At 42.5% G+C, this 24,594-nt stretch overlaps 1 protein-coding gene across 1 annotated transcript in view; it reads right to left on the minus strand.

Annotated features, from left to right (window-relative positions):
* LOC119789282 (whirlin-like) overlaps positions 1–23,340 on the minus strand; it is a 74,328-nt gene extending 50,988 nt beyond the window's left edge. The window contains exon 1 of the mRNA XM_038294104.1: positions 22,657–23,340. Within this exon, the coding sequence (XP_038150032.1) occupies positions 22,657–23,340 (684 nt within the window). The remainder of the gene's footprint in view (positions 1–22,656) is intronic.
* Between the last annotated feature and the right edge of the window lie 1,254 nt (positions 23,341–24,594).

Below are 24,594 nucleotides of genomic sequence, written 5' to 3' on the forward strand. Positions count from 1 at the left end.
TCATCACACCTGCAGGGATTCATTTAATGAGGATGAAATCCCATGAAATCCGTATTTTCATGCAAGAAAATGTGGTGACTAACCCACGATTAGTGTGGCATGACAAGAACCCAATAGCCGACAAGCCCTCCTTCACAATCTAAACAGCAGCTTCCAGGAGCGTTTAAGGTGGACAGAACCAGGCAGCAGAACTCTGGAAGACATGAGGATGGACATGATGGTCTGATGCACAAACAAAAACAACCAATCAAGTTTTATAACTATAATGCACCAGAGATAAAAAAAAAAAAAAAAAAAAAGTAATTCGAGGACACACAGAAGTACCTTCCTACGGAAGCGTATTGCATTCACCAAAGAAAAAAAAAATCTGACTGCTTATCTCATAATTATGAGATTAGTATCTCGTAATTATAAGATAAGATCCCGATCCCAATATTCTGAGATCTTATCTCATAATTACGAGATACTGATCTCGTAATTATGAGATCCTGATCTCAATATTAGGAGAACTTATCTCCTAATTTTAAGATGAAATGTCATATTTAGGAGATCAGGAAGGACAGTCATTGCTGAGCTACGCTACATGAAACGTGAACAATGAGTGCGTTAATATAGTTTTATTTCCTTTTAGGCAGTGGCGGCTGGTGAAAAATATTTTAGGTGGGGCTGATATAGCCTAGTGCAGTGGTTCCCTAATGGTGTACCGCGGCACACTGGTGTGCCGTGAGTCAAGTGCGGGTGTGCCGTGGAATTTTGTGACAACCATATATGGTCATTACAATATAATAACAGAAAAATAAAAAGCCTATACGGTCATATCACTACTTTGAGTGCATTCATTTTCACAAAACAGAGGCAAACTTCATTAAAATAATTTAAAAAGAAAAAAAAAAAACTCAAGGAGAACTCCCTGACCACGGAGATACGCAGGTAGGAATTATCATCCTGTGGCGCAAGGCTTTGGAACAGGGCACGATGGACATGTTCCCGCTGGCATCAGCATGCGCCGCAGGCAGCAAAGGAGCGCGCATTATATGCCGAACACCTTCAGAGCTTAAAAGAGAGGTTTGAGCGCTACTTTCCACATGTTGCTGACGGTGAGGATTACGACTGGATCCGAGACCCATTCAACCAGGAATCTTCAACAGAAAAACTGACAATGAAAGAAAGAGAGGAGTGCGCAGAGCTCCGTGCGGACCGCACATTAAAACTCAAATTTAGTGAGCTCCCACTGGATCAGTTTTGGTTGGCTTCTGCATCAGAATACCCAAACATCTCACGCCACGCAATTGAGCAACTTCTTCTTTTCCCCACTACTTACCTGTGTGAGCTGCCGTTCTCTACTCTGGAGGTCACGGCTCTCTGTTGAACAGGACTTGCGTGTGGCCCTCTCCTCAGTGCCACCAAGGATTTAAAAAATCTGTGCGCACCGACAGGCACACGTGTCTCACTAATTTGTAAGCAGACAAAATATTTACAACAGCACACGTTTCAGTGCTGATAAAAAAATGTTACGTTTATTATTTGTAGTTCAGGACAATGGACAGTGCAGCTTCCTTGCATTGACAGTTCTTTGTGCTTAATTTTCTGCTGAGTTTTCTTTGCTTCGTTTTTAATTTTGTGAACCATGATTTAAATAGGCGTGTGGCTGCTTTGATGAAGCCTATTTTAGAATATTTTGTTAATAAATATTTCATAAGTTATATAGTTGTCACAATTTATTTTGAATTAGTACATAATTATGACAAATATTTTGCTAAACACGATGGATGACACAGGTTTTAAATGCTCTTTAGCACAATAAGTGTGCCTTGAGATTTTTACTTGTCCTTTGGTGTGCCTTGGGCACAAAAAGTTTGGGAACCACTGGCCTAGTGTATGTCTCCAACTAATCCAGAATAAGAATTCAAATAAACAATTGGAAATTAAATACAATTTAACAGTAATGATTTCATTTACTATATAATAACAGTAACAGTGATGATTTTGGTCACTGTGACGGGGTTCTTTGGCCTCCAAGAATCCAGGCTCAGTTGGGTTACTGGTGCTGGTGATTTATTGTGCTCAAAAACTCAAAACAGGGTGCAAAAGAAACTAAACATAAACAAGATACTCTGGGCCTCAGCCTCCCTCCAGTTACCAGCAATGTAACAAAGAAACAGAAAACAGAAATGGCCGCTCTTCTTCCCACAGCCCTCATTAAATAGTTTAAGCCCCTCCCCTCAGGCTCTCTTATTTCTGATTTCTTCTCATAAATCAGTTTTGTCCATATATTATATTTGATATACAAAAACAAATAATTTTTACAACTTAATTCCTTTACACAGATTCATTGACTTATTCAATAACACCAAAGACGCCGCCAGACTGAAGATGACAAGTCCCCGTAGCATAAGCACGTTTCTCTCTTCTTATCAGGGAGGGCGGTGCCCCAGCGCCCCCTATGGGCCGGCCACCGCTGCTTTTAGGTATGTGTCACTGGGAAATACTGAGTTTCCTCAATGTGGATGGAATTGTTTGTCAACAGGAAAAGCAAAGCAAACAGACTTGGGTACAGAGAACTGTTCAGTGGAACAGATGCAAAGATTTTTAAGAAGTAATCATGAAGACCAATTTTCTGAAATGAGTAATCATGACCAAAGATATATAGATAAGATCTCGTAATTAAGAGATAATTTCTCATAACTATGAGATAATATCTCATAATCACGAGATATTGATCTTGTGATCCCGTAATTATAAGATAAGCTGTCTGATTTTTTTTTTCTTGGGTGAACGCAATACGCTTCGGTAGCTTCCTGCTTGTTTTGAATAATAATGATAACGATAAAACAGAAATTAATATATTTAACGGTAAAGTGGATTTTCGCGAAACTTTAAAAAGACACGCCCTCTCCACTTAAAAAAAAAATAATGCAGACACACAACCCTGTACCCTCTCCTAAGAGGGAAGGCCTATTAAACGCGCACGCACGAGCCCATTTCTACTCGTGCATGCTCAGTTTAAAAGCTGCTGTTTGTACGCTCATACAAGCCTACTTTCCAAAAGAAGATTTGCAATTTTCCCACTATGTCAGACTCACCACTGTAAGTGAAAATAGGGACGAGCGCGTTGGACAGGCTTACATAAAGATATGATAAGAATGACTGACAATTAGGAGGACCACTTAATTTGATGATCCATCTGGAAAAAGAACATCCTCCACTATACCTTTAAGGTATTTTGCATGAATATTAGAATGACAGCAAAATAATCTAAATAAGACCGGCGGGATGTTAAAGGAAAAGTCTGGTCACATTCAGAATACAAACTTCTGAAAGTATGAAATTATTACATACTGTTCAGTAAATGAGAAGTATTTTTAATTAAGAGTCATTTTCATTTGAATGTGCTTTACTGGAGGCATCAAAGAACACTACTGCCACCTACTGGTTTGTGACGTCACGGTGCGGTATCGGCTGTTGATCAAGTCCCAGTGCTGTAGCTGGTATTTGTCACAACGCGCTATTATCCAAGTCATCTTGAAAACATTATTCTTCCAAATGTTGGCTACATATTACGGGTTTTTTCTCTGGCCAGAAGTTCGATGGCAAATCCTCCCTCTTCAAGTCCAACGGGCAATCCAACGACCAACCCATCCGTGGAGGATCAGGAATCAGAAAGGTGAAATAACTCTTTTTTTTCACTTTCACCTGATGTATTCCAGCATCCAGCTGCCATGCACGTGGGCATTGTCAGTTTCACTATAGCTCTGGTGAATTTCAATGGTGAAGTCCTCTGGAAATCTTCAATAATTGTTGTTGATTGCAGATGTGTCTAGTAGTTCCCATTGATTTTGCTTGTAAAGCGGGGAGAATGGCGCTAGGCTTACCGCACCGTGACATCACTGCCGGAAGATGGCAGTGATGTCTATATTTGGGCAAAAATGGCCGCTCCCAGACTCAGCGATCACAATGAAAATTATTGTTAAGTTTTTAACACCAAAGTCATAAAATCACCACGAATGTATTCGTTTTAGTTATAGATAATTATCCTTTGGTTATTCCTTGCTGAACTGACTTCCTTTAAACGACTGTAGTATCAGGTTTAACTTCCTCATGAGCAATTAGGTAAAAATCATTACAAGTCTTATTCAGAGGACGGTTTCTTTCAGGCAGAAATCTCTCATTCGGTTATTATTGATGCTGAAATGTTGAAAGACGAGCAAAGAAGGCAGATGTGACTATTTGATTTTAACAAAAATAAAGAGTTCAAAAAAGTATTAATAAGAAGAATTAGATTAAATCTCAGAGCAGAGCTGCTTTCATCATTGGTACCCAAATTCAACAGGACACGTCCACAAATCTTCTGTTCTTAACATGCCAGTGTTTTACAGAAATAAAAATGTGCTGATCGATGGCCTCACCGCAGAGCAAACATGGCCAAACGTACAGCCCCTCTTAAACTTGATGTGCCGAGACCAATTCTGTTGATTCCCCTTCCCCTGTGGAACGTCTCCTCTCTTAGTATTCTGTCCAAGTCTCTGAAAAGTGTACACGCCACTCTCACCGGGAAGATAGGGACGGCTGGAGAGGAGCGAGGAAGAAGAGACGGTGTGAGCACGATGTGAAGAGGGATGAGTCAGAGGAACTTGCAAGTCAAGGTGACAGCTCTGACAGCATCAAACAGGGCATTAACCAAAATCAACTCCTAAACAGGGTTTAACTCGGCTTACAAAATTAATAAATTAAGAATAATCTAAATAGCCTCCTTCTGTTACTGATCTTCTTTTAGATGTGGATCATCTGCTTCATTCTCCTCCTCCAGACATCCTCCTCTGTCAAAAAACCAGACATAAGCTTTTACGGTTAAAAATGGTTGGACTTTCGTCTGAATACCTTTCCATAGGTGGATTAATGACCGGGCCTACCGGGCCCAGGCCCAGGGGGCCAGAGGCCCCAAGGGGCCAGGCCAACTTGGCCCAGCGGCCGTGACCCAAGCAAAACTACTTTTGCAAAAATAATAATCTTAGGCCCCAAGGGGCCAGGCCAACTTGGCCCCGCGGCCACGATCCATAGAGGGTAAGAGGCCCCAAGGGGCCATGATCCATAGAGGGTAAGAGGCCCCAAGGGGCCCGGTCAACTTGGCCCCGCGGCCAAGACCCACAGAGGGTAAGAGGCCCCAAGGGGTCAGGCCAACATGGCCCCACGGCCATGATCCATAGAGGGTAAGAGGCCCCAAGGGGTCAGGCCAACATGGCCCCGCAGCCATGATCCATAGACGGTCAGAGGCCCCAAGGGGCCAGGCCAACTTGGCCCCGCGGCCACGATCCATAGACGGTCAGAGGCCCCAAGGGGCCAGGCCAACTTGGCCCCGCGGCCACGATCCATAGAGGGTCAGAGGCCCCAGGGGGCCAGGTCAACTTGGCCCCACGGCCACTATCCATAGACGGTCAGAGGCCCCAAGGGGCCAGGCCAACTTGGCCCCGCGGCCACGACCCACAGAAGGCCAGAGGCCCCAAAGGGCCAGGCCAACTTGGCCCCGCGGCCGCAAGCCACAGAAGGCCAGAGGCCCCAAGGGGCCAGGTCAACTTGGCCCCGCGGCCACGACCCCCAGAGGGCCTGAGGTCCTAAGGGGTTAGGCCAACTTGGCCCCGCGGCCATGATCCATAGAGGGCCAGAGGCCCCGAGGGGTCAGGCCAACTTGGCCCCGATCCATAGAGGGTCAGAGGCCCCAAGGGGCCAGGCCAACTTGGCCCCGCGGCCACGACCCACAGAGGCCCCAAGGGGCCTGGCAAAATTGGCCCCGCCGCCATGATCCACAGAGGGCCAGAGGCTCTCAATCATTATTATCAAAGCTAATTCTCAAATTGGATGGATCACACAACCTCACTCACATATTCTTTATCAATTATTAAAGGTTGTTTCTGAATTTTGATCACAGAACTTAATGCAAATATTCTTGATTGATTGACAAAGCTCATTCTCAAATTTTGATTACACAACCTTACTCTGACAAATTATCATTATCAAAAAGCTCTATCTCGAATTTGGATCACAGAATCTCACTCAAGTATTCTTAGCTGTGCCCCTCCCCCATCGAGTCTTTCATAAACCGGTCTGTTCTTTTAGAATCTCCTCATTTGGTATTTTGAACTCGTGAGAGACTGCTCAAAATTTGGTTTCCTTTCCCTCAGTTCAGACTAAGAGATAATTTGAAATCATTCAACAAGAAGTTTAACGCGCACACACACACACACACACACACACACACTTGAGTTGAGCATTACTTGGAAATTCTTATATTTTCCATTTTGCTGTTACTATCAGCATCTTCCCATTTTGTCCTTTTCTTTCGAAAAAGTTTACAGTCTGACATTTGTCACTGCTGTCAGTTAATAACTTTTTGGTCTTTGACCCATTTTGTCATTTTCTCGATTCGATCGTCACTGACCACTCTCTCCTGTCTGGCAGACATCGTTGCTGCCATCATAGCTAGCAAGCTGCCTGCAGATAGCAACATTTTGGTGTCCTTTGTGAAAATATTTAGATAGAAGACAAAAGTGCACAAAGTTGTACAATTATTATCTTTTCAAAATATTTGTTTCACTGTCAGTGTGATTGACCGACTTTGCCGCTAGATTTCGTGTCTTTTGGCCATACCTGGCTAGCGACTAAAAACATCATTTAGCGACTTTTTGGTTGTGAAGATAAGTGGTAAAAGCAGATCTGCCTGTTGGTCTTCCCACATTTTGCCATTTGGTACTTTGCACTCTTGTTGGTCACTCCAAGGCATTTGTCCCTGCCTTCAGCTAGTCACTTGGCTCTTTTGGAATATATTTCATTGTAATTGGCTCTCTCTCTCTTTCTCCTCAGTACAAATCAGTCTGTTCCCTTGCCATTTAGACATTTTCTTGATTCGATCATCACTGACCACTCTGCTCTCCTGCTGTCTATCAGACGAATCAGTTAATTCTCTGCTCTCAATTGTCTATGCTAGTAAGCTGTTATTCTCTGCTTTGGAGTGTTGATGCTGGGTTGCTAGTTTTCTAAATCACCTCACACACTTGAAGGAAGCAGCACTGATCATAAACACACAAACAAACTCACACACACACACACACACACACACACACATAGTTGGTTTATCTGTTGTGATAGGCAAAGAGTCAATGTGCAAAGAAAGAAGGGAAATATGGATCATAAACGTTTAAGTGGAGGAGCTAGAAAAAAAATTCAGCAAGAAAAGAAAAAAAAGGAATCAGTTTTACTTGAGAGTGTTCCAAATATCTCCAGCTTCTTCAGTACAAAGACATCTGCTGAAAGCAATTCTATAAATGCTACTGCAAATTCAGCTAAGGTTAGCAATGCACCTGAGCTAGCATGTAGCTCCCAAGATCCTGAGACCACTACAAGTGTAGACACTGAACCAAATGCTTCTGATGCTTATGATTCAACCAATTCAGCAGTAGCCAGTTGCTCGGATGACTGTGAGGTCACTGCACCTCTGGACAGCATAGAAAATGAGCTGAATCTTTCTTCAACACCATCTACAGTGACAACTCTACCTAGTGATCCCGCTAAATGGGCTGAGACCCTCACTGAGTCAATGAAGGAAGTTCTTATTCAAAGAGGTGCAAAATCATTTCACAACCGTCACAGCCATTATCCAGCTTCTGTGAGGAACAGCGGGCTAGGAGGCAAAACCCGATGCCTAAACAATGAACATTTTACTTCACACTTGCCCAATGGACAACGAGTACAAAGAGAGTGGCTGATGTACTCTCCCTCTACTGGTAAGGTTTACTGCTTTGCATGCAAACTGTTTTCCCCAAAAACGCATTCTTTTGTGACAGGCTATTGTGATTGGAAACACTCAGAAAGATTTGGTGAACATGAGCGAAGTGCTGAGCACATAACCTGCATGCAAGCAGTCTTGAACCGCGCCAAAGGTGCCACAGTTGATGCAGACCTGTTCAAACAGTTTCAGGCAGAGAGCAGCTATTGGAGGCAGGTGTTACAAAGAGTTGTTGCAGTCATTAAATTCCTTGCAGAAAGGGGCCTTGCATTTTGGGGTAAAAATGAATCGTTATGGTCTCCTCTCAATGGGAACTACCTTGGTATTCTGGAGGTCCTGGCTGAATTTGATCCCTTTCTAAAGGATCACATCAGAAAGTTTGGGCAGATGGGTCGAGGTAATACCTCATATCTGTCCTCCACCATTTGTGAGGAATTCATTGAATTGATGGGTGCAAAAACCAAACAGGCTATAGCAGATGAACTGCAAGCAAGCAAATACTACTCTATCATTGTGGATTCAACCCCAGATTTATCTCATGTGGACCAATTGACATTCATATTCCGTTTTGTTAGCAAAGAGGGCAGTGTTGTTGAACGCTTTGTGGGTTTTGAGCCCATTACTAGCCATACAGGTGAAAGTTTGGCTAACTGTGTCATGTCTGTGTTGGAAAATCTAGGGTTAGAGCTGTCAAATTGCAGGGGGCAGGCTTATGATAATGCCAGCAACATGTCAGGGAGGTATAATGGGTTGCAGGCTCACTTAAAGAAAAGCAACCCATTAATACACTATATTCCATGTGCAGCTCACTCTTTGAATTTGGTGGGAGTCAACAGGATTGACAGATGTGGAAATGAAGTCTCTAAGTATTTTGACTTGATTCAGTCTATTTACAACTTCACAACTGCATCCACACACCGATGGGACAGGGTATTTGGCAATTCAAACATAGATCTCACACTTAAAGCTTTATCCAACACGCGTTGGAGTTGCCGTGCAGAATCTACCAAAGCACTGTGGCAGAACTACAGTAAAATAAAAGCAGCACTACAGGTTATTTCCACTGATGACACAGAGAAACGAGACACACGAACTGAAGCTGACAGTCTAGTGCGGAAGCTGGATTCACTTGAGATGGCCTTCATGGCAGGCTTTTGGGACACTGTTCTGTCCAGATTTCAGGCCACAAGTCTGCAACTTCAAAAAGCAGACATGGACCTTGGTACAGCAGTTAGATTACTGGAATCTCTGCGCACCTTTGTTCTCTCCCAAAGAGATCTATTTGATCATTTTGAGCAGAAAGCCTTAAACATGTTGGGTGGCACCCCATCTTACAGGGCTGAACGGACGAGGAAACGTAAAAAGTTTGCTGATGAATCAGCATCCCCAGATGTTGTGCTTGAGGGAAGGCAACTGTTTCAAATAGAGACATTTATTGCCTCTATTGATCAACTGAGTTCAAGCCTTAATCACCGTCTGGAGGCCTACAAACATCTGAACAATTTGTTCAGTGTCCTTTTCTCTTTGGATACAGAGTCCAATGCTTCAGTCCTTCACAAGGCCAAGATTCTCACTGAATCATACCCATCTGACCTCAATGAAAGTCTTGGACAGGAGCTTATACAGTTCAAATCTTTTATACAGCTCAACAACACTGATGAGGAGAGGACCCCTTCAGGAATGCTCAAAACAATAATACATTTTGGACTACAGCCTACGTTTCCTAATACATACATTGCGCTACAGATTTTTCTCACTCTACCGGTCAGTAACTGTGAGAGAGAACGCTCATTCTCTCTTTTGTCAAGAGTAAAAAATGAGCTGCGCACAAGAATGACTCAGAAAAGATTAAATGCGTTATCTCTAATGGCAATTGAGAGTGAGCTGACAAGAGAGTTGGACTTCAATGATGTGGTGGATGATTTTGCAAAATTGAAAGCACGAAAGAAACCCCTTGCTTAAAGGTGCACTGTGTAAGATTTTTAGGTTATTTCCAGAATTCACCCATTCACTAATGTTAGGCTACCTGTTTTCATGAATACTTACCACCACCATAAAATTCTAAGTATCCATTATGACTTGGAGAATTGCACTTTCGCCATTTCTGGGAAGTGTCACCTGGATTGTGAAGATAGGATTGACTTTAGGCAGAAGCTTGGTGCTTTCTCTGGCAAACTGAACCTCAAGCTTCATTCTCTGCAGCTTTGCATTCTTGTGCAGACTTTCATCCACAAGGAACTTTTCAACTTCCCCACTATCGTGAAGGGGCCATCAAAAGATTTCAGTGTGTCCAGCATGTCTAGTCTCTTACTCTCCTTTCTTTGAGCCATCTCTTGTTTCTCATCTGCCCTACTCTCGAATTTTGCCTTCATGAATTTACTCCAGTTGAGTTCAACCTCCCTTTTTGCTTGTGCTGCTGCCTTGAAACCTCTGAAGCTCCTGGCACTTCTGTAAAATTATTGACCTATTGACTGCGTTCAGTGTGTCCAACTTCTTCAGTTTGTAGTCCACCTTGCCACATTGTCTCTCCATCCCAATGTTGTGCACAGGGGTGCCATCAATGTTACTAGCTTGTTCACTGACAGGGTCCATTGGGAAGGTCTCCTCATCCATCCTCTGCCTGGCCAGGACAGTCTTCAGATGGGGCAGCATGAGATCTGTCAGCTGCTTCACCTCATCCAAGTATTCGGCAGCCACGTCTGACACTGAGTTCAGGACATGTCCAGTGCCTGTCCAGCCACTATAGCATTCTTGGAAATGGGCTGTCTTGACCTGCATGCAGCCCTTGTACCATGAACTGGCCTACACCTTTCTTTGTGGTGCTCTCCGATGCATGTTATCATTTTACCTTTCTCCTTCTCCTCAAGCTTAACCACAAATAGATACAGACTTTGAGCCTCAATTTGCTGCACAGCTGCCGTTATGCCAAAGTGTTTTCCTAAGATATTATTTTATTTTTAATGATAGAAGGCAGGAAAAGGGGGCAAAAATCATGTCCGATTTAGTTTTTTGGGTGGGTTGGGGGGTTTATTTCATGATAGCTACCAACTTCCAATACATAATATCTCTCAAATGACCCAATGCACCATCACTGAAGTGGGCATAATCATTTTCCAAAATGTTTATTTTTAGGCCATTTATCCCCCCCCCCCCTGTGTCTGTGTGAAACCTGTGCTTGTCAGTGTCTGTGTAGTACAGCTAATAGTGTGTGTGCAGTATGTGCACTCTTCTGTACAGGACAGTGTGCATGTCTGTTCACAGTATACAGTATTTCTTGCATAGTGCGTGCGTGTGTGTGCGCCCGCACGCGCGGGGGGTTGAGGGGCCAAGACCATGCCAGGCCCAGGGGGCCAAAATTTCTTAATCCGCCCCTGTAACTTTGTCAATAAAATCTTTGAGTGAATCATTTTTCTTTGAGCTGTTTGGTTTGTCTGCAGATATAAATTCACACACAGATTTGATTCCTCTGACAGGACGATGTTAGAAGCTCACTGAGATGTCTGGTCACAACTGAGTGGGCATCAGGTTAATTACTGAACAGGATGTTTCTGAAAGATGGGATTTGCTTTCTTCACTCCTCTCTTCTATCCACTCACCCATCCATCAATGCATCCATCCATCAACCCACTCACCAATCGATCCATCCATCCATAAACTTATCCATCCATCCATCCATCCATCCATCCATGCATCCATCCATCCATCCATGCATCTATCCACTCACCCATCCATAAACTCATCCATCCATCCATCCATCAACCACCAACCAACCCATCCATCCATCTATCTATCACTATATTGATCAACCACCAACCCATCCATCCATCCATCCATCACTCACCCATCTGAAACCCATCAGGTCTCAGAGGCGTGTTATTACTGCTTATACTGCAGAGATGTTCCACCATCTTTTAGTTATGGATTGCCTTGATGTGGACATCCATCCATCCATCCATCAACTCATCCATCCATCCACTCACCCATCCATCCATCCATCAACTCATCCATCCATCCACTCACCCATCCATCCATCCATCAACTCATCCATCCATCCACTCACCCATCCATCCATCCATCCATCTATCCATCCATCAACTCATCCATCCATCCATCCATCCATCCATCAACTCATCCATCCATCCATCCACTCACCCATCCATCCATCCATTCATCCATCCATCTATCCATCCATCCATCCATCAACTCATCCATCCATCCATCCATCTATCCATCCATTCATCCATCCATCAACTCATCCATCCATCCATCCATCCACTCATCCATCCATCCATCCATCCATCCATCCATCCATCCATCCATCTATCCATCCATCTATCAATCCATCTATCCATCCATCAACTAATTTATCCATCCATCCACTCACCCATCCATCCATCCATCCATCCATCAACTCATCCATCTATCCATCCATCTATCAATCCATCCATCCATCCATCCATCAACTCATTTATCCATCCATCCACTCACCCATCCATCCATCCATCAACTCATCCATCCATCCATCCATCCATCTATCCATCCATCCATCCATCCATCAACTAATCCATCCATCCATCCACTCACCCATCCATCCATCCATCCATCAACTCATCCATCCATCCATCAACTCATCCATCCATCCATCCATCCATCTATCCATCCATCAACTCATCCATCCATCCATCCATCCATCCATCAACTCATCCATCCATCAACTCATCCATCCATCCATCCATCCATCCATCCATCTATCCATCCATCAACTCATCCATCCATCCATTTACTCATCCATCCATCCATCCATCCATCCATCCATCCATCAACTCATCCATCCATCAACTCATCCATCCATCCATCCATCCATCCATCCATCCATCTATCCATCCATCAACTCATCCATCCATCCATTTACTCATCCATCCATCCATCCATCCATCCATCCATCAACTCATCCATCCATCCATCCATCTATCCATCCATTCATCCATCCATCAACTCATCCATCCATCCATCCATCCACTCATCCATCCATCCATCCATCCATCTATCCATCCATCTATCAATCCATCTATCCATCCATCAACTAATTTATCCATCCATCCACTCACCCATCCATCCATCCATCCATCAACTCATCCATCTATCCATCCATCTATCAATCCATCCATCCATCCATCCATCAACTCATTTATCCATCCATCCACTCACCCATCCATCCATCCATCCATCAACTCATCCATCCATCCATCTATCCATCCATCCATCCATCCATCCATCCATCCATCCATCAACTAATCCATCCATCCATCCACTCACCCATCCATCCATCCATCCATCAACTCATCCATCCATCCATCAACTCATCCATCCATCCATCCATCTATCCATCCATCAACTCATCCATCCATCCATCCATCCATCCATCCATCCATCCATCCATCAACTCATCCATCCATCAACTCATCCATCCATCCATCCATCCATCCATCCATCCATCCATCCATCTATCCATCCATCAACTCATCCATCCATCCATTTACTCATCCATCCATCCATCCATCCATCCATCCATCCATCCATCCATCCATCCACTCACCCATCCATCCATCCATTGATCAACCACCAACCTATCCATCCATCCATCTGGTACTATACACATCTGAACAAAATACTATTTAGGGATTTACAGTGAAATGTTTTATCCAGTGACAGAGAAGTTGGTCTCACTAACATCTCATGGGTCGTTAACGGGATAATGACCCAAAACACACAGCTAAAAACAGCCGAGAATGATTAAGAGGAAAACACTGAACTATTCTCAAGTGGCCTTCTGTAAGCTCTAACCTAAATCCTATTAAGCTCCTTTGGAAGGAGCTGGACAACTGGAACATCAGAGCCGAGTTGCTACATTAATTTAAGTTGTGTATATTACCATTCACTTTTCTACCATCAGATCCCCGCTTTCTAAACACAGCAGAGAAGTAACACCATACAGAGTTTATAATAACAAACTGAACTGTATAAAGTTAATTCTGCTTCCTTGTCATCATTAAAGGGTGTAAATAATCATTTACCAAACTCCACCAATACCTGCAAATAATAGTGAAGCTCTGCTCAGGAAAAAATAGTAGCTCTAGGGGACAGAGGACTGGTTATAAACTTTAATAGATACAATTGACCTTAACTAAAAGCAAAGAAATTATAATTGATGAAGTTTTATCAAAGTTTGGAGGACAGTGATAGCTGTCGTGGGACTTGGTCCCTGTGGGGCTCACTATGCTCTCTAACGAACCTCTGAGCTGAGAAATTTATACCAAGATTCAATCACAGAAGGTTTGCCTCTGCTTTTTAATGAGGTGACTTTGAAGGGCAGCAATTCTCAGGGATTTTGTTTGGGGGCTGCAGAATAGTGGAGTTGTCAACAATGTTGCATAGAAGCAAGAAGTTCCAGGGATCATATCGAGGCCAGGGACCCTGCTGGGTGGAATTGCATGCTTACCTTTGTATCCTATAGGATGACTTTTGTTCCATTCTTGTTGCAAGCACAAGGGGAAAAAATGCAACCCTGAAATGAAATTTTGTCAAATTTTTTAATCAAAAAAAGATTTGGAGAGAAAATGTTGCTGTTTTTCTAACATTTTATTTTCTCAGATTTTCAAAATGTCTTTTTGTTTTTGCATAAAATTCTTTTCAACTTTCTGTTTTTGGGATTTAAGTTTTACAAACGTTTAAAAACGTTTACAGATCACATTCACTATATGGGGACGGACTTTCCTCTTCAGGGAGGAGCAGGACGCACTTCTTTTTGTCTACATAGATGTTACCAATAACATTTTTATTGATTGTTTGTGTTGCGCTTGTTGCAAAGATAATATGATCTGTAAAATGCAATTTGAAAAGAGGGGCATTCTTAACCTCAATGTAAAAAAAAATGAAAATAAAAAGAAATCCAAAATTTTTAATCCGTTAAAAATATTTATATTTGGAATATTCAAATAAGCATTAAAAATATTTTTTTAAACTTATCAAATTGAAAAAACACACTGAAAAAAAGCATGAAATAACAAAAACTGGGGAAAAAATGCCAAAGGCATTCTTAAAAGCCTTTTTTTATCATTTAAAAAAATTCCTTTCTGCACTGCCTTTTTTTTTTTTTTACAGAATTAGATTTTTTTCTTAAATTTCCATGTACAACATTAATGGTGCGATTGTTTTCTTGTAATAATGATGGTAGAAAATTCAAAACATACTATCCAAGAATCCTTAAAACTGCACGCAAGTCAAATGTTCTTTCTAGATTGTTCTTTAGTCATTAGAGTCTGCAATATGAGTGAAATATAGTGTTTTGGTGCCAGACAGTTTTTTTTTTCCATAACTCTCTGCTGATAGCAAACAGTCTGCCTCCAGAGAACGTCCTCTTTGCCCAATGGGTCGAGGAAAATAAGCTGCAGCAGATCTTCTATGCTGTCAGGGAAAAGAAGCCACTCAAGCTGTCTCCCATCATGCTGGGTTGATTGAAAAGGCAGGTATAAAAAAGCTCATATTGGCTCTTTAAAAAGATGCCGATCAAGGCCCAAACAATTTTGCCTGCAGAAATAGGGTGTGCAAAGACTTCTGAGGGCAGGTTGTGTAAAAGTCTAATTAAGAGAGAAACGCTTGCAAGGTCACATAGAAATTTCCATAGACTTGAAAGATGCAGAGGATGAACGTCTGGGACAATAACAGGCCTTCATCAGGGCTATTTTTAACCATCCACACCACAGCTGTGGACATATTTATTTTCCTGTTTGAGACCTTTAGCTCTGCCTTTGTGTGAAGTCTCGTCACAATAAAAAATGTCTTTTTTTTTATTTTTACCTCATGATCTCAGTTCACCAGCAGTCTCATAGTTTGCATACTTACACTAATAATTATGAATTCATGTTTTTCTTATCTCTTTCTCTACCCTATCTGTTTTCTGCCACCCACACAGTCAACATCACAGACGAGCTCTTTGCTCTCTGCCAGCATGAACTTCAGGGTCAGGGATGGAGATCTCTTAACGCTGTATGATGATTGCACAGCAGGGAAGTTTGAAGACATTCTGATAACCGTTGATCCTTGGACCCTTTCAGGGCGCAAAGATACAGAAAAACACAATCCTAAATAAGAGCTCATAAAGAAATAATTCAAAAATACATTTTATTCTCCTGGCATTAAGCCTGTATCATTGTATATACTATAAGCAAGAGATCCTAAACATCATGAATTAGGTTTGTAATAGAGACCTCATGTTTTCCCTCAAATATTAAAAAGTTACTAAATGAATAGTTTTGTAATATTAAATATTTACCAGGTTTTTTGTAAAACAAAAAGCCCCATGAGGCTTTATCACCATTATACAGCCGATCACTCTAACATCCAACCTTTCAGACTCCTAGAATACATTATAACACTAGATAGTTGTTTTTTTAATACCTTTTTCCTAATCTGTAAAAAAAATTGCATATCAATCACTCTTGTGTCATATGTGGTATAAAACTTTAAAAAACATGTATTTAATTTTTAAACTTTTGGATTTAAAAACATCTGCAGAGAAAAAATGGGTGTATGCCCTGACTGCAATGGCAGAAAGTTAAAGGTGAAACTAGTTCTGGAGTTGGAAGAGTTGAAGTTAAAGGCCAGGACTGAGCAGATGGAAGCACAAACTGCTTTTTCTACTAGAGAGATAAAGATATTATAGTAGTGAGAGGACAGTAAAATGACAGATGACCCCTTTAGCAGTTTGCCCACCAGTTGTTACCAATAAACAGCCAAATACTCGCTGAAGTAGACCACAGCACCAAGGCAGAGAGGAGAGTCCTCCTCAAAGAATTAAAGCAGACACCAAAGTTAGCCATGCTAAAACAGAAAGAAATTGCAGAGATGTTGGTTTTGCAGTAAGGACTCACTAATCCACCTAACAAAGATGTCTCCATGTTCAGCTGTGATCCATGAAAGTCCAAATCATCCCTTAGAGTGGAGGTCTTCAACAGGAGGTTCGCGACCCCTAGGGGGTACTGCATGGGGGTCGCAAAAGTTTTGGTTGATTCGATTTTTTTTAATATTCCAAATGCAATTTTTTTCCACTTATTGAAATGTCTTTAAATCCACATTAACATGAATTCAACACATTCTAGTAAACAGATGAATGGAGGCAGAAGATGTCTTTCAGTCATCAATGCACACATTCAGCGACACACAGGAGCTCTTTCAAGCTGGGCACTGTTTCATTCACAACACCTGTCCCATCAACCAGGAATCAGAAATACTCTAAAAATCCCAGGAAGAAATTACTTTCATTACATTACTCCATCTGTACTAGAGTGACTATAGGACTAGTTTGATATAACACTATTTCATGCAATATATACACTCACCGGCCACTTTATTAGGTACCCCATTCTTGTAACGGGTTGGACCCCCTTTTGCCTTCAGAACTGCCTCAATTCTTCGTGGCATAGATTCAACAAGGTGCTGGAAGCATTCCTCAGGGAGTTTGGTCCATATTGACATGATGGCATCACACAGTTGCCGCAGATTTGTCGGCTGCACATCCATGATGCGAATCTCCCGTTCCACCACATCCCAAAGATGCTCTATTAGATTGAGATCTGGTGACTGTGGAGGCCATTTGAGTACAGTGAACTCATTGTCATGTTCAAGAAACCAGTCTGAGATGATTCCAGCTTTATGACATGGCGCATTATCCTGCTGAAAGTAGCCATCAGAAGTTGGGTACATTGTGGTCATAAAGGGATGGACATGGTCAGCAACAATACTCAGGTAGGCTGTGGCGTTGCAACGATGCTTAATTGGTACCAAGGGGCCCAAAGAGTGCCAAGAAAATATTCCCCACACCATGACACCACCACCACCAGCCTGAACCGTTGATACAAGGCAGGATGGATCCATGCTTTCATTTTGTAGACGCCAAATTCTGACCCTACCATCCGAATGTCGCAGCAGAAATCGAGACTCATCAGACCAGGCAACGTTTTTCCAATCTTCTATTGTCCAATTTCGATGAGCTTGTGCAAATTGTAGCCTCAGTTTCCTGTTCTTAGCTGAAAGGAGTGGCACCCGGTGTGGTCTTCTGCTGCTGTAGCCCATCTGCCTCAAAGTTCGACGTACTGTGCGTTCAGAGATGCTCTTCTGCCCACCTTGGTTGTAACGGGTGGTTATTTGAGTCACTGTTAACCTTCTATCAGCCAACAGCTTTGTTCAAAAAAGCTATCGCCTTCAATGTCAGCATGGATGTTAAAATCTCCCACTATGATGAAAATAAGAGGTTTTCTTGCTTTGCAGTTTGGATGAGGGAAATGAAGGGTTAAATATTCAAAAGAGTTGTAAGTATTAACTGTCTTTGGAGTAATCAGTAAGTCAGACCGAAAGATTGTTGCTACTCCTCCTCCCCGCCCAGAACTTCTGGGTATGTGAAAATTTAAATAGCTTGAAGGAGTTCCTCATGAGTACCTCATTTATGCTCACATAATCCCCTTGCTGCAACCAAGTTTCTGTAAGGCAACATAAATCAATGTGATTATCACAAATCAAGCCATTAACTAGCAGACCTTTAGAGGAAAGAGATCTTATGTTAAACAGACCACATTTAATTTAGTTTGATTACTTTATTACTTTTTCCCCAATTCCCAACTACCAGAAATAAAACCGTGAGAAACTGACAAGTGCTCAGTAAAAAAGCGCAGCAGAAGGCGCTATGTTTTAAAGTGGTTCTGGTCGGTTAAATTTACTTAAGATACAGAGATATCACAGAAATAATAACTTAATTCAGACGGAGATAGCCTGGACAGCAACAACACTGCTCAGTAGTTCAAACAGGAAGTAAACACGATACGTCTCACCAATAGCAAATTACGTGATGCCATTGAATGCAACGTACGGACGTCAACACACCACACCAGTCGCTTCTGATCTAACAAGCTGAAACAACTTTTTACATTCGATACATATGGAGCAGCTCTGGTGAGAGGGATTCACACACATAACAGAGCAAAACAATAAAGCACATTGACTACACTCTGACTTCCTTACATGCTGCTTTCCATTGTTTACTTTCCTGATTTCTGTAGCACTGGTGACATTATCAATGCTAACCCTGTGTGATGGTATCACCAGACACACAGCCGCTGGGCTACAGAGGCCACTCAGTTGCCACAGAGGGGTAAGACCCAGCATGTTTTGACAATAGGAAGGGAGCCAAATGGGGATTGTTTTTCAGCGGCAAAGAGGCTTGTATTTAGAGGTTGCCAATAAATGAAACCTTAGAAGGGCTACTAAGGGGAAATAAAATAGTTATACTGTATTTACGGCCCTGAGATCAAAACGACAACTTATCCGAATAAGGCTGTAAACAGGTCTAAGATTAAAGCAGACAAGGCTGATGCTCTTTATAGTTCCTGACTGTTTCTGATTAGGTTAACAATCCAATGTAGGACAGCAATCAGCCTGATGAGCTGATCATCCCACAAATGAAATTATAGAAATGTTATTGAAAAACCACAGCAACAGGTGGCTGTATTCACCACCACTGTAAAACCCAATGCACAGGACGCTATAGCAAAAACAGCAGTTTCACACTCGGGTTTCTTATATTCAGGGAATAAGACCAGTGTTTTAATTTTATTGGTTACCAGCTTGAAGCTGAATTGCTAATTTAAAAATTGTGTTGAAAGAAGCCTGCTGCTTTGGTGCAAATTGACAGATAGTTTTGGACATTTCCATGTTTAATAAGGCAGACGTGATATAAACATTCAAGATGTTATGTTTAAATACCAAAGCACAGGAACAACTCACATACAGATTGCTCCAGTACCTGAAACGGACACCTGCTTTAACACATTCAGAAGGTTTGAGGCTTGAAAGAGTTCGATGAGGTCTGATAACGGTACAAACCAAGTCAACGCAGAAAAAGAAATGTGTGAATCAATCAAAGGTTGCAGAAAGGCTTAAATTACTGAGACCTGGGAATGATTGCTTTGTAATGATCACTTTTTGGTGTGACACACAAACCAGAATCATCCCTCTTTTTTTCTTTACTACAATAATACAAGCTTTGTATTTTGTAAAATCCAGACATGGGAAATATTACTTCTCCTTTCAGTTGTGTTTCCGTATCCTAGTGTTGTCCTATTGAAACATAATTAAACCCCTGGTTTATTTAAAAAAAATCAGTAGGAAAGAACAAAAAATCTATTAAACTACTGCTGGCCAATAGGACTACTGAGTGATGTCATTGGAGGTACCACCATGTAAAGGAAAGCTCTGTATTGACACCTATAAGATTTATCTCCCCGGTTCTGTCCTGAGAAGAGATCACTTGTGAAAAACTTTTTAAATAACACCTCATAACGTATATGTATTAAATTACCAGTAAATTACCAGATTTTGACATGAATTGTAATCTTACTCAGGCCATAGAAGCTGCTTACCAACCAAGCTCGCTTATTGTTAAAGAATGCTTCAAATCACAGTGAAAGAGTCATTTTATACAACTCCGGTCTGCCACATCATCACATTCTTACATCATAGACACTTGTAAATGAGACGTCCATGGCTCCAGCCAGTGCATAGAGCAGGGGGAACCAATAACAAAACTAGCAGGGTCAGAATAAAGAAAATCAACAACCAGTAAATGTCCACAGACATTTTTAATTATAATCTGTTAGTTTAAACAGAATTTAACACTGAAATAAAAGTAGGTGTTTATGCATCATGTTATATATGGACTTTTTAAATTGAAAAATAGAAAAAAAATAGAAAAATGTTAAAATCTAAGTTGTTTTTGCAGATGAGAAAAACAAACATTCAATTTGGTAAATAAACTATTTCCTGATTCACATATTTTATAAAGCACCTGAACTCACCATTTGTTATTTTCTTTTATTTTTTCTGTCTTAATGTTGGCAGTGGGCTTTATGCTGCCCTGCAAGGCTTTAAACCTGGGTTTGAATGGAGACTAAGCCATTCTCAAGCACATATCAAGGTGCTCATTTTGAGCCTGGATCCAGATTTATTTTTGATTCTGTTCATGGTGGAGAATCCTGCTTCACAGCAGCAGGTTGAGCCAAACATCCTCTAAATGTGCAGGGTCATCTTTGAGCACGCCATTTCACTTTTCTTTCACCAGTTCACCGCAGTTCTTCCAGCAGTCCACACTTTCTCTGCTCTCTTTTTCTCATCGTCTTCTCCTTCTTTCCCATCGCCCGGCTTGCCACAGGTTTGCCTGCTGTGTCTAAAAGTAGCAGCAGCAGCAACCCAGACTGACAGCTCATTGGCTCATTTGGATCACGTGTAGCCTGGTGCCGGACGCTACAGAGGGCTTAACCGTATTAACAGGAGAAGCGGCACAAGTGAAGTTAGACACTGTCGTCTGACAACATGCAGTAATTTATTTTAAATCAGGATGGGTCCAGTGTAGGTACCAGATCTGCTCAGGGCCCCGCCCCCTCTTATGATGTCAATATATCGGACAAGCTATCTTGCACCCGTTTCTTAAAGATCAAATCTCTTTTGGAGTTTAAACATATTATTACCGATATTTGGTATTATTTTACATTTAATTTGCGATCTAAAGTAGCCGAAAGTAGAAAACAGTAATTGTCAGTCCTGAAGGAAAGTACTTTATTCTAAGACAGACTGAGCTCTAAAGTTCAATTATTATTTATTAAGAAAATGGAAAAGTCATGAGAGCTGTACAAAACGAAATTTCATTTTGTGTATACAAAATGACAATAAATGCTGTCTAAGTCTAAGTCTCATTCCATTCCCAAATCTTTGCCACTTGCCTATTGAAGATGACCTTTTATTCTGACAGAGGAACTGTCCTAACTAGATCAACTCTTTCCTTGCAACAGGCAGGTATTATTAAGGTTTAGCTGACTCACACATCATCAAAAGGAATAATACTAACAACCAGATGCTTCACATATTGAAAATCAGAGCTTTAACAGATGTCTCATCTGGATGTCAGGCTAAAAGCAGGGAAATTGTTCTATCTATTCATGCCATGAACAAAGAGTCCATCCTGTCAGCTAGAAAAGCCTCTGCATTCATATCTAAAGCATGACTGAGTTCCCTCACTCACTGCTTGTTTGGGACAGTTAGAAGCAGCACTATTGTGGACTTGTTTGTTATTCTATTCAGAAATGAAGCACCGGGATTCTTTACTCTGCAGACTGTATGTGCTGCTGCCATCAACACCTTAGTTTATAGATGTTTGAGATCTGCATGTTTTTCAGTGTAGTCCTGTTTCTCTGACTGTGACTAACTGGATGTGCTCATGGGAGCTGGCTCGGAGCTCGTCTGCCTGGCTGTGTGTTTCGTGGACGGGGCCGCCTGTGGAGCTGGTTGCCTTTTGTATCTCTGCTTCTTTCAGTCTCCTGAACCCCAGTCGCCTTAAGCAGATGGCCACTCATACAGAGCCTGGTTATTCCTGTTCAGAGGGAGTTTTTCCTCTCCACTGTCGCTACAAGCATGCTTAGTGTGAGGGATTGCCTTCAAGTCAATGAGTCGATGCAATCAACTAGTTTTCCTTAGATAGAAAACTTTGAATAATCTGACTGGATGATCTGGTGAACTGTAAAGTGCCTTGAAATGACATGTGTTGTAAATTGGCGCAATAGAAATAAACTGAAATTGAATTAAAATTGAAGATGAAAATGGTATGAACGCACTGTGAAATGGTGCAGAAAAACTGCAGCCTTTCAGTCCTGCTGCTTTTAGGCCAGAACTCTACGTTTCGGTGCGTCTGCTTCATCCTGCTGAGCACAGCGCATCTGTCCACCGCTGGATTCACCGCAAACCACGCACACTTCCACAGGCATGAAACCCTTCCTTACCTTCACCGCCTCCGTGTGAGTGACGGCGTCAAACACAGAGTCGTTGGCTGCTACTATCTGGTCTCCAACCCTCAGTCCTTCTCTCTCGGCCGAGGAGCCCGGCTCCACCAGGGACACGTAGATCCCCACGCCGTGCTCCGCCCCCCCGCGGATGCTGAAGCCCAGACCCTCGTGGCTCCTGGAGCGCGTCAGGGTAACTTGGCGCACCTCTCCAAAGAGGCCCTCAGAGAACAGCGGGGCCATGGACGCCGTGGGTTCCGGACAGCCCGCTGTGAGCTTGCAGAGTGAGCTCACATAGGCTTGCAGAGTCAAATCGCCTTCGTCCCCAAAGCTTTCCGCGCTGCCGTTACTGGGAAGGAGGTCTGTGTTCAGGTAGAGCCCCTCGGAGGTGTACTGGTCAAAGAGGAGCTGGTCGGACCTCGGGATGACCAGGCGCAGCATGGGCAGCAGCTGCCGCTTCCCGGGCGAGTTCAGAATCACCTTCAGAGTTTGGACCAAGTCGAAGACGTTGCGTTTGGCGTGGTAAACATTTAGACAGTGGATGAACTGCTCTCTCTCCAGGTCACTGAGCAGCAGGTTGAGGCTGTTATGGAGCCTCCGCACATTTGCCGAGAGCGCACGGCCCCCTAAGCCGCTGGAGTTCACCGATGCGTTGGGGGAAGCGCGCTCTAGATCCGCGCTCATCCTACCGCATAACGGAGAAGCAGAGCCGGGTTCAGTGCTGAGGACGCATCGGGGAGCTGCTCCAGCGCCGATCAGTTCACATCTTCCATCAGCGAAGTTAAAGCGCTCGGTGGGAGTCAGGCATCAACAGGTGAGCAGGGATCAATGTGCGTAAAGGCGCTGATGTGCTCTACGTTTATCACGCAAACGGACACATTTCACCCATATGAGGCAGCTGTGCTTCCAAAAAAAAAACAGGCAAATCACTGTTTAATCCTCTTCTTATTCAGTGCCTAACATAAGCCGGACCGGACGCACCTCAGATGGTCCGCTGATACCTAAAACCAAGTCCAACTCAAGAGAGCAGTCTTCATTAGGTGGATCCTAAATGGCTTAAAACACACCAGTCCGTTTAAATGGGGAATATTTCTCCATGCAGAAACAGATGCTGCAGCAGACTGAGGTCCTCTCTGTGTGAGCGCAGCTGGAGAGCGGCCAACGGGACGCGCTCAGGAGTCTTTGTCTGTAGGAAATGACGCATGTTTGTGTGACCGTGGCAGTGAGTGTTGCTTGGAAACTGCCAAACACTACTCTTAAAATGTAGACCGGAGGTAATGTCTCACGGACAAAGTACAACAGCAAAATGATTGTTAAAACGGGCCAGGAGGAATTATTATTAGTGTTAATTAATTATCTTTCTCCAGTGGCTTAAAAAACAAGTTAAAATCCAATCCTGTTTATTTGGTCCAAAATCCACCGATCCACAAACTATTTAATTTAAACCAGTATTTTACTAATGCATTCCTGTTTATTTCCTGATATTAATTGCAATGTAGTGTCAAATTTTTTGGAATGCAATATACACTATATTGCCAAAAGTATTTGCTCACCCATCCAAATTATTGGAATCAGGTGTTCCAATCACTTCCATGGCCACAGGTGTATAAATTCAAGCACCTAGGCATGCAGACTGTTTTTACAAACATTTGTGAAAGACTGGGTCGCTCTCAGGAGCTCAGTGAATTCCAGCGTGGAACTGTGATAGGATGCCACCTGTGCAACAAATCCAGTCGTGAAATTTCCTCGCTCCTAAATATTCCACAGTCAACTGTCAGCTGTATTATAAGAAAATGGAAGTGTTTGGGAACGACAGCAACTCAGCCACGAAGTGGTAGGCCACGTAAACTGACGGAGCGGGGTCAGCGGATGCTGACGCGCATAGTGCGAAGAGGTCGCCAACTTTCTGCAGAGTCAATCACTACAGACCTCCAAACT

This window comes from Cyprinodon tularosa, unplaced genomic scaffold (assembly GCF_016077235.1).
Source record: "Cyprinodon tularosa strain WSP-4 unplaced genomic scaffold, ASM1607723v1 ctg334, whole genome shotgun sequence".
NCBI lineage: Eukaryota > Metazoa > Chordata > Actinopteri > Cyprinodontiformes > Cyprinodontidae > Cyprinodon > Cyprinodon tularosa.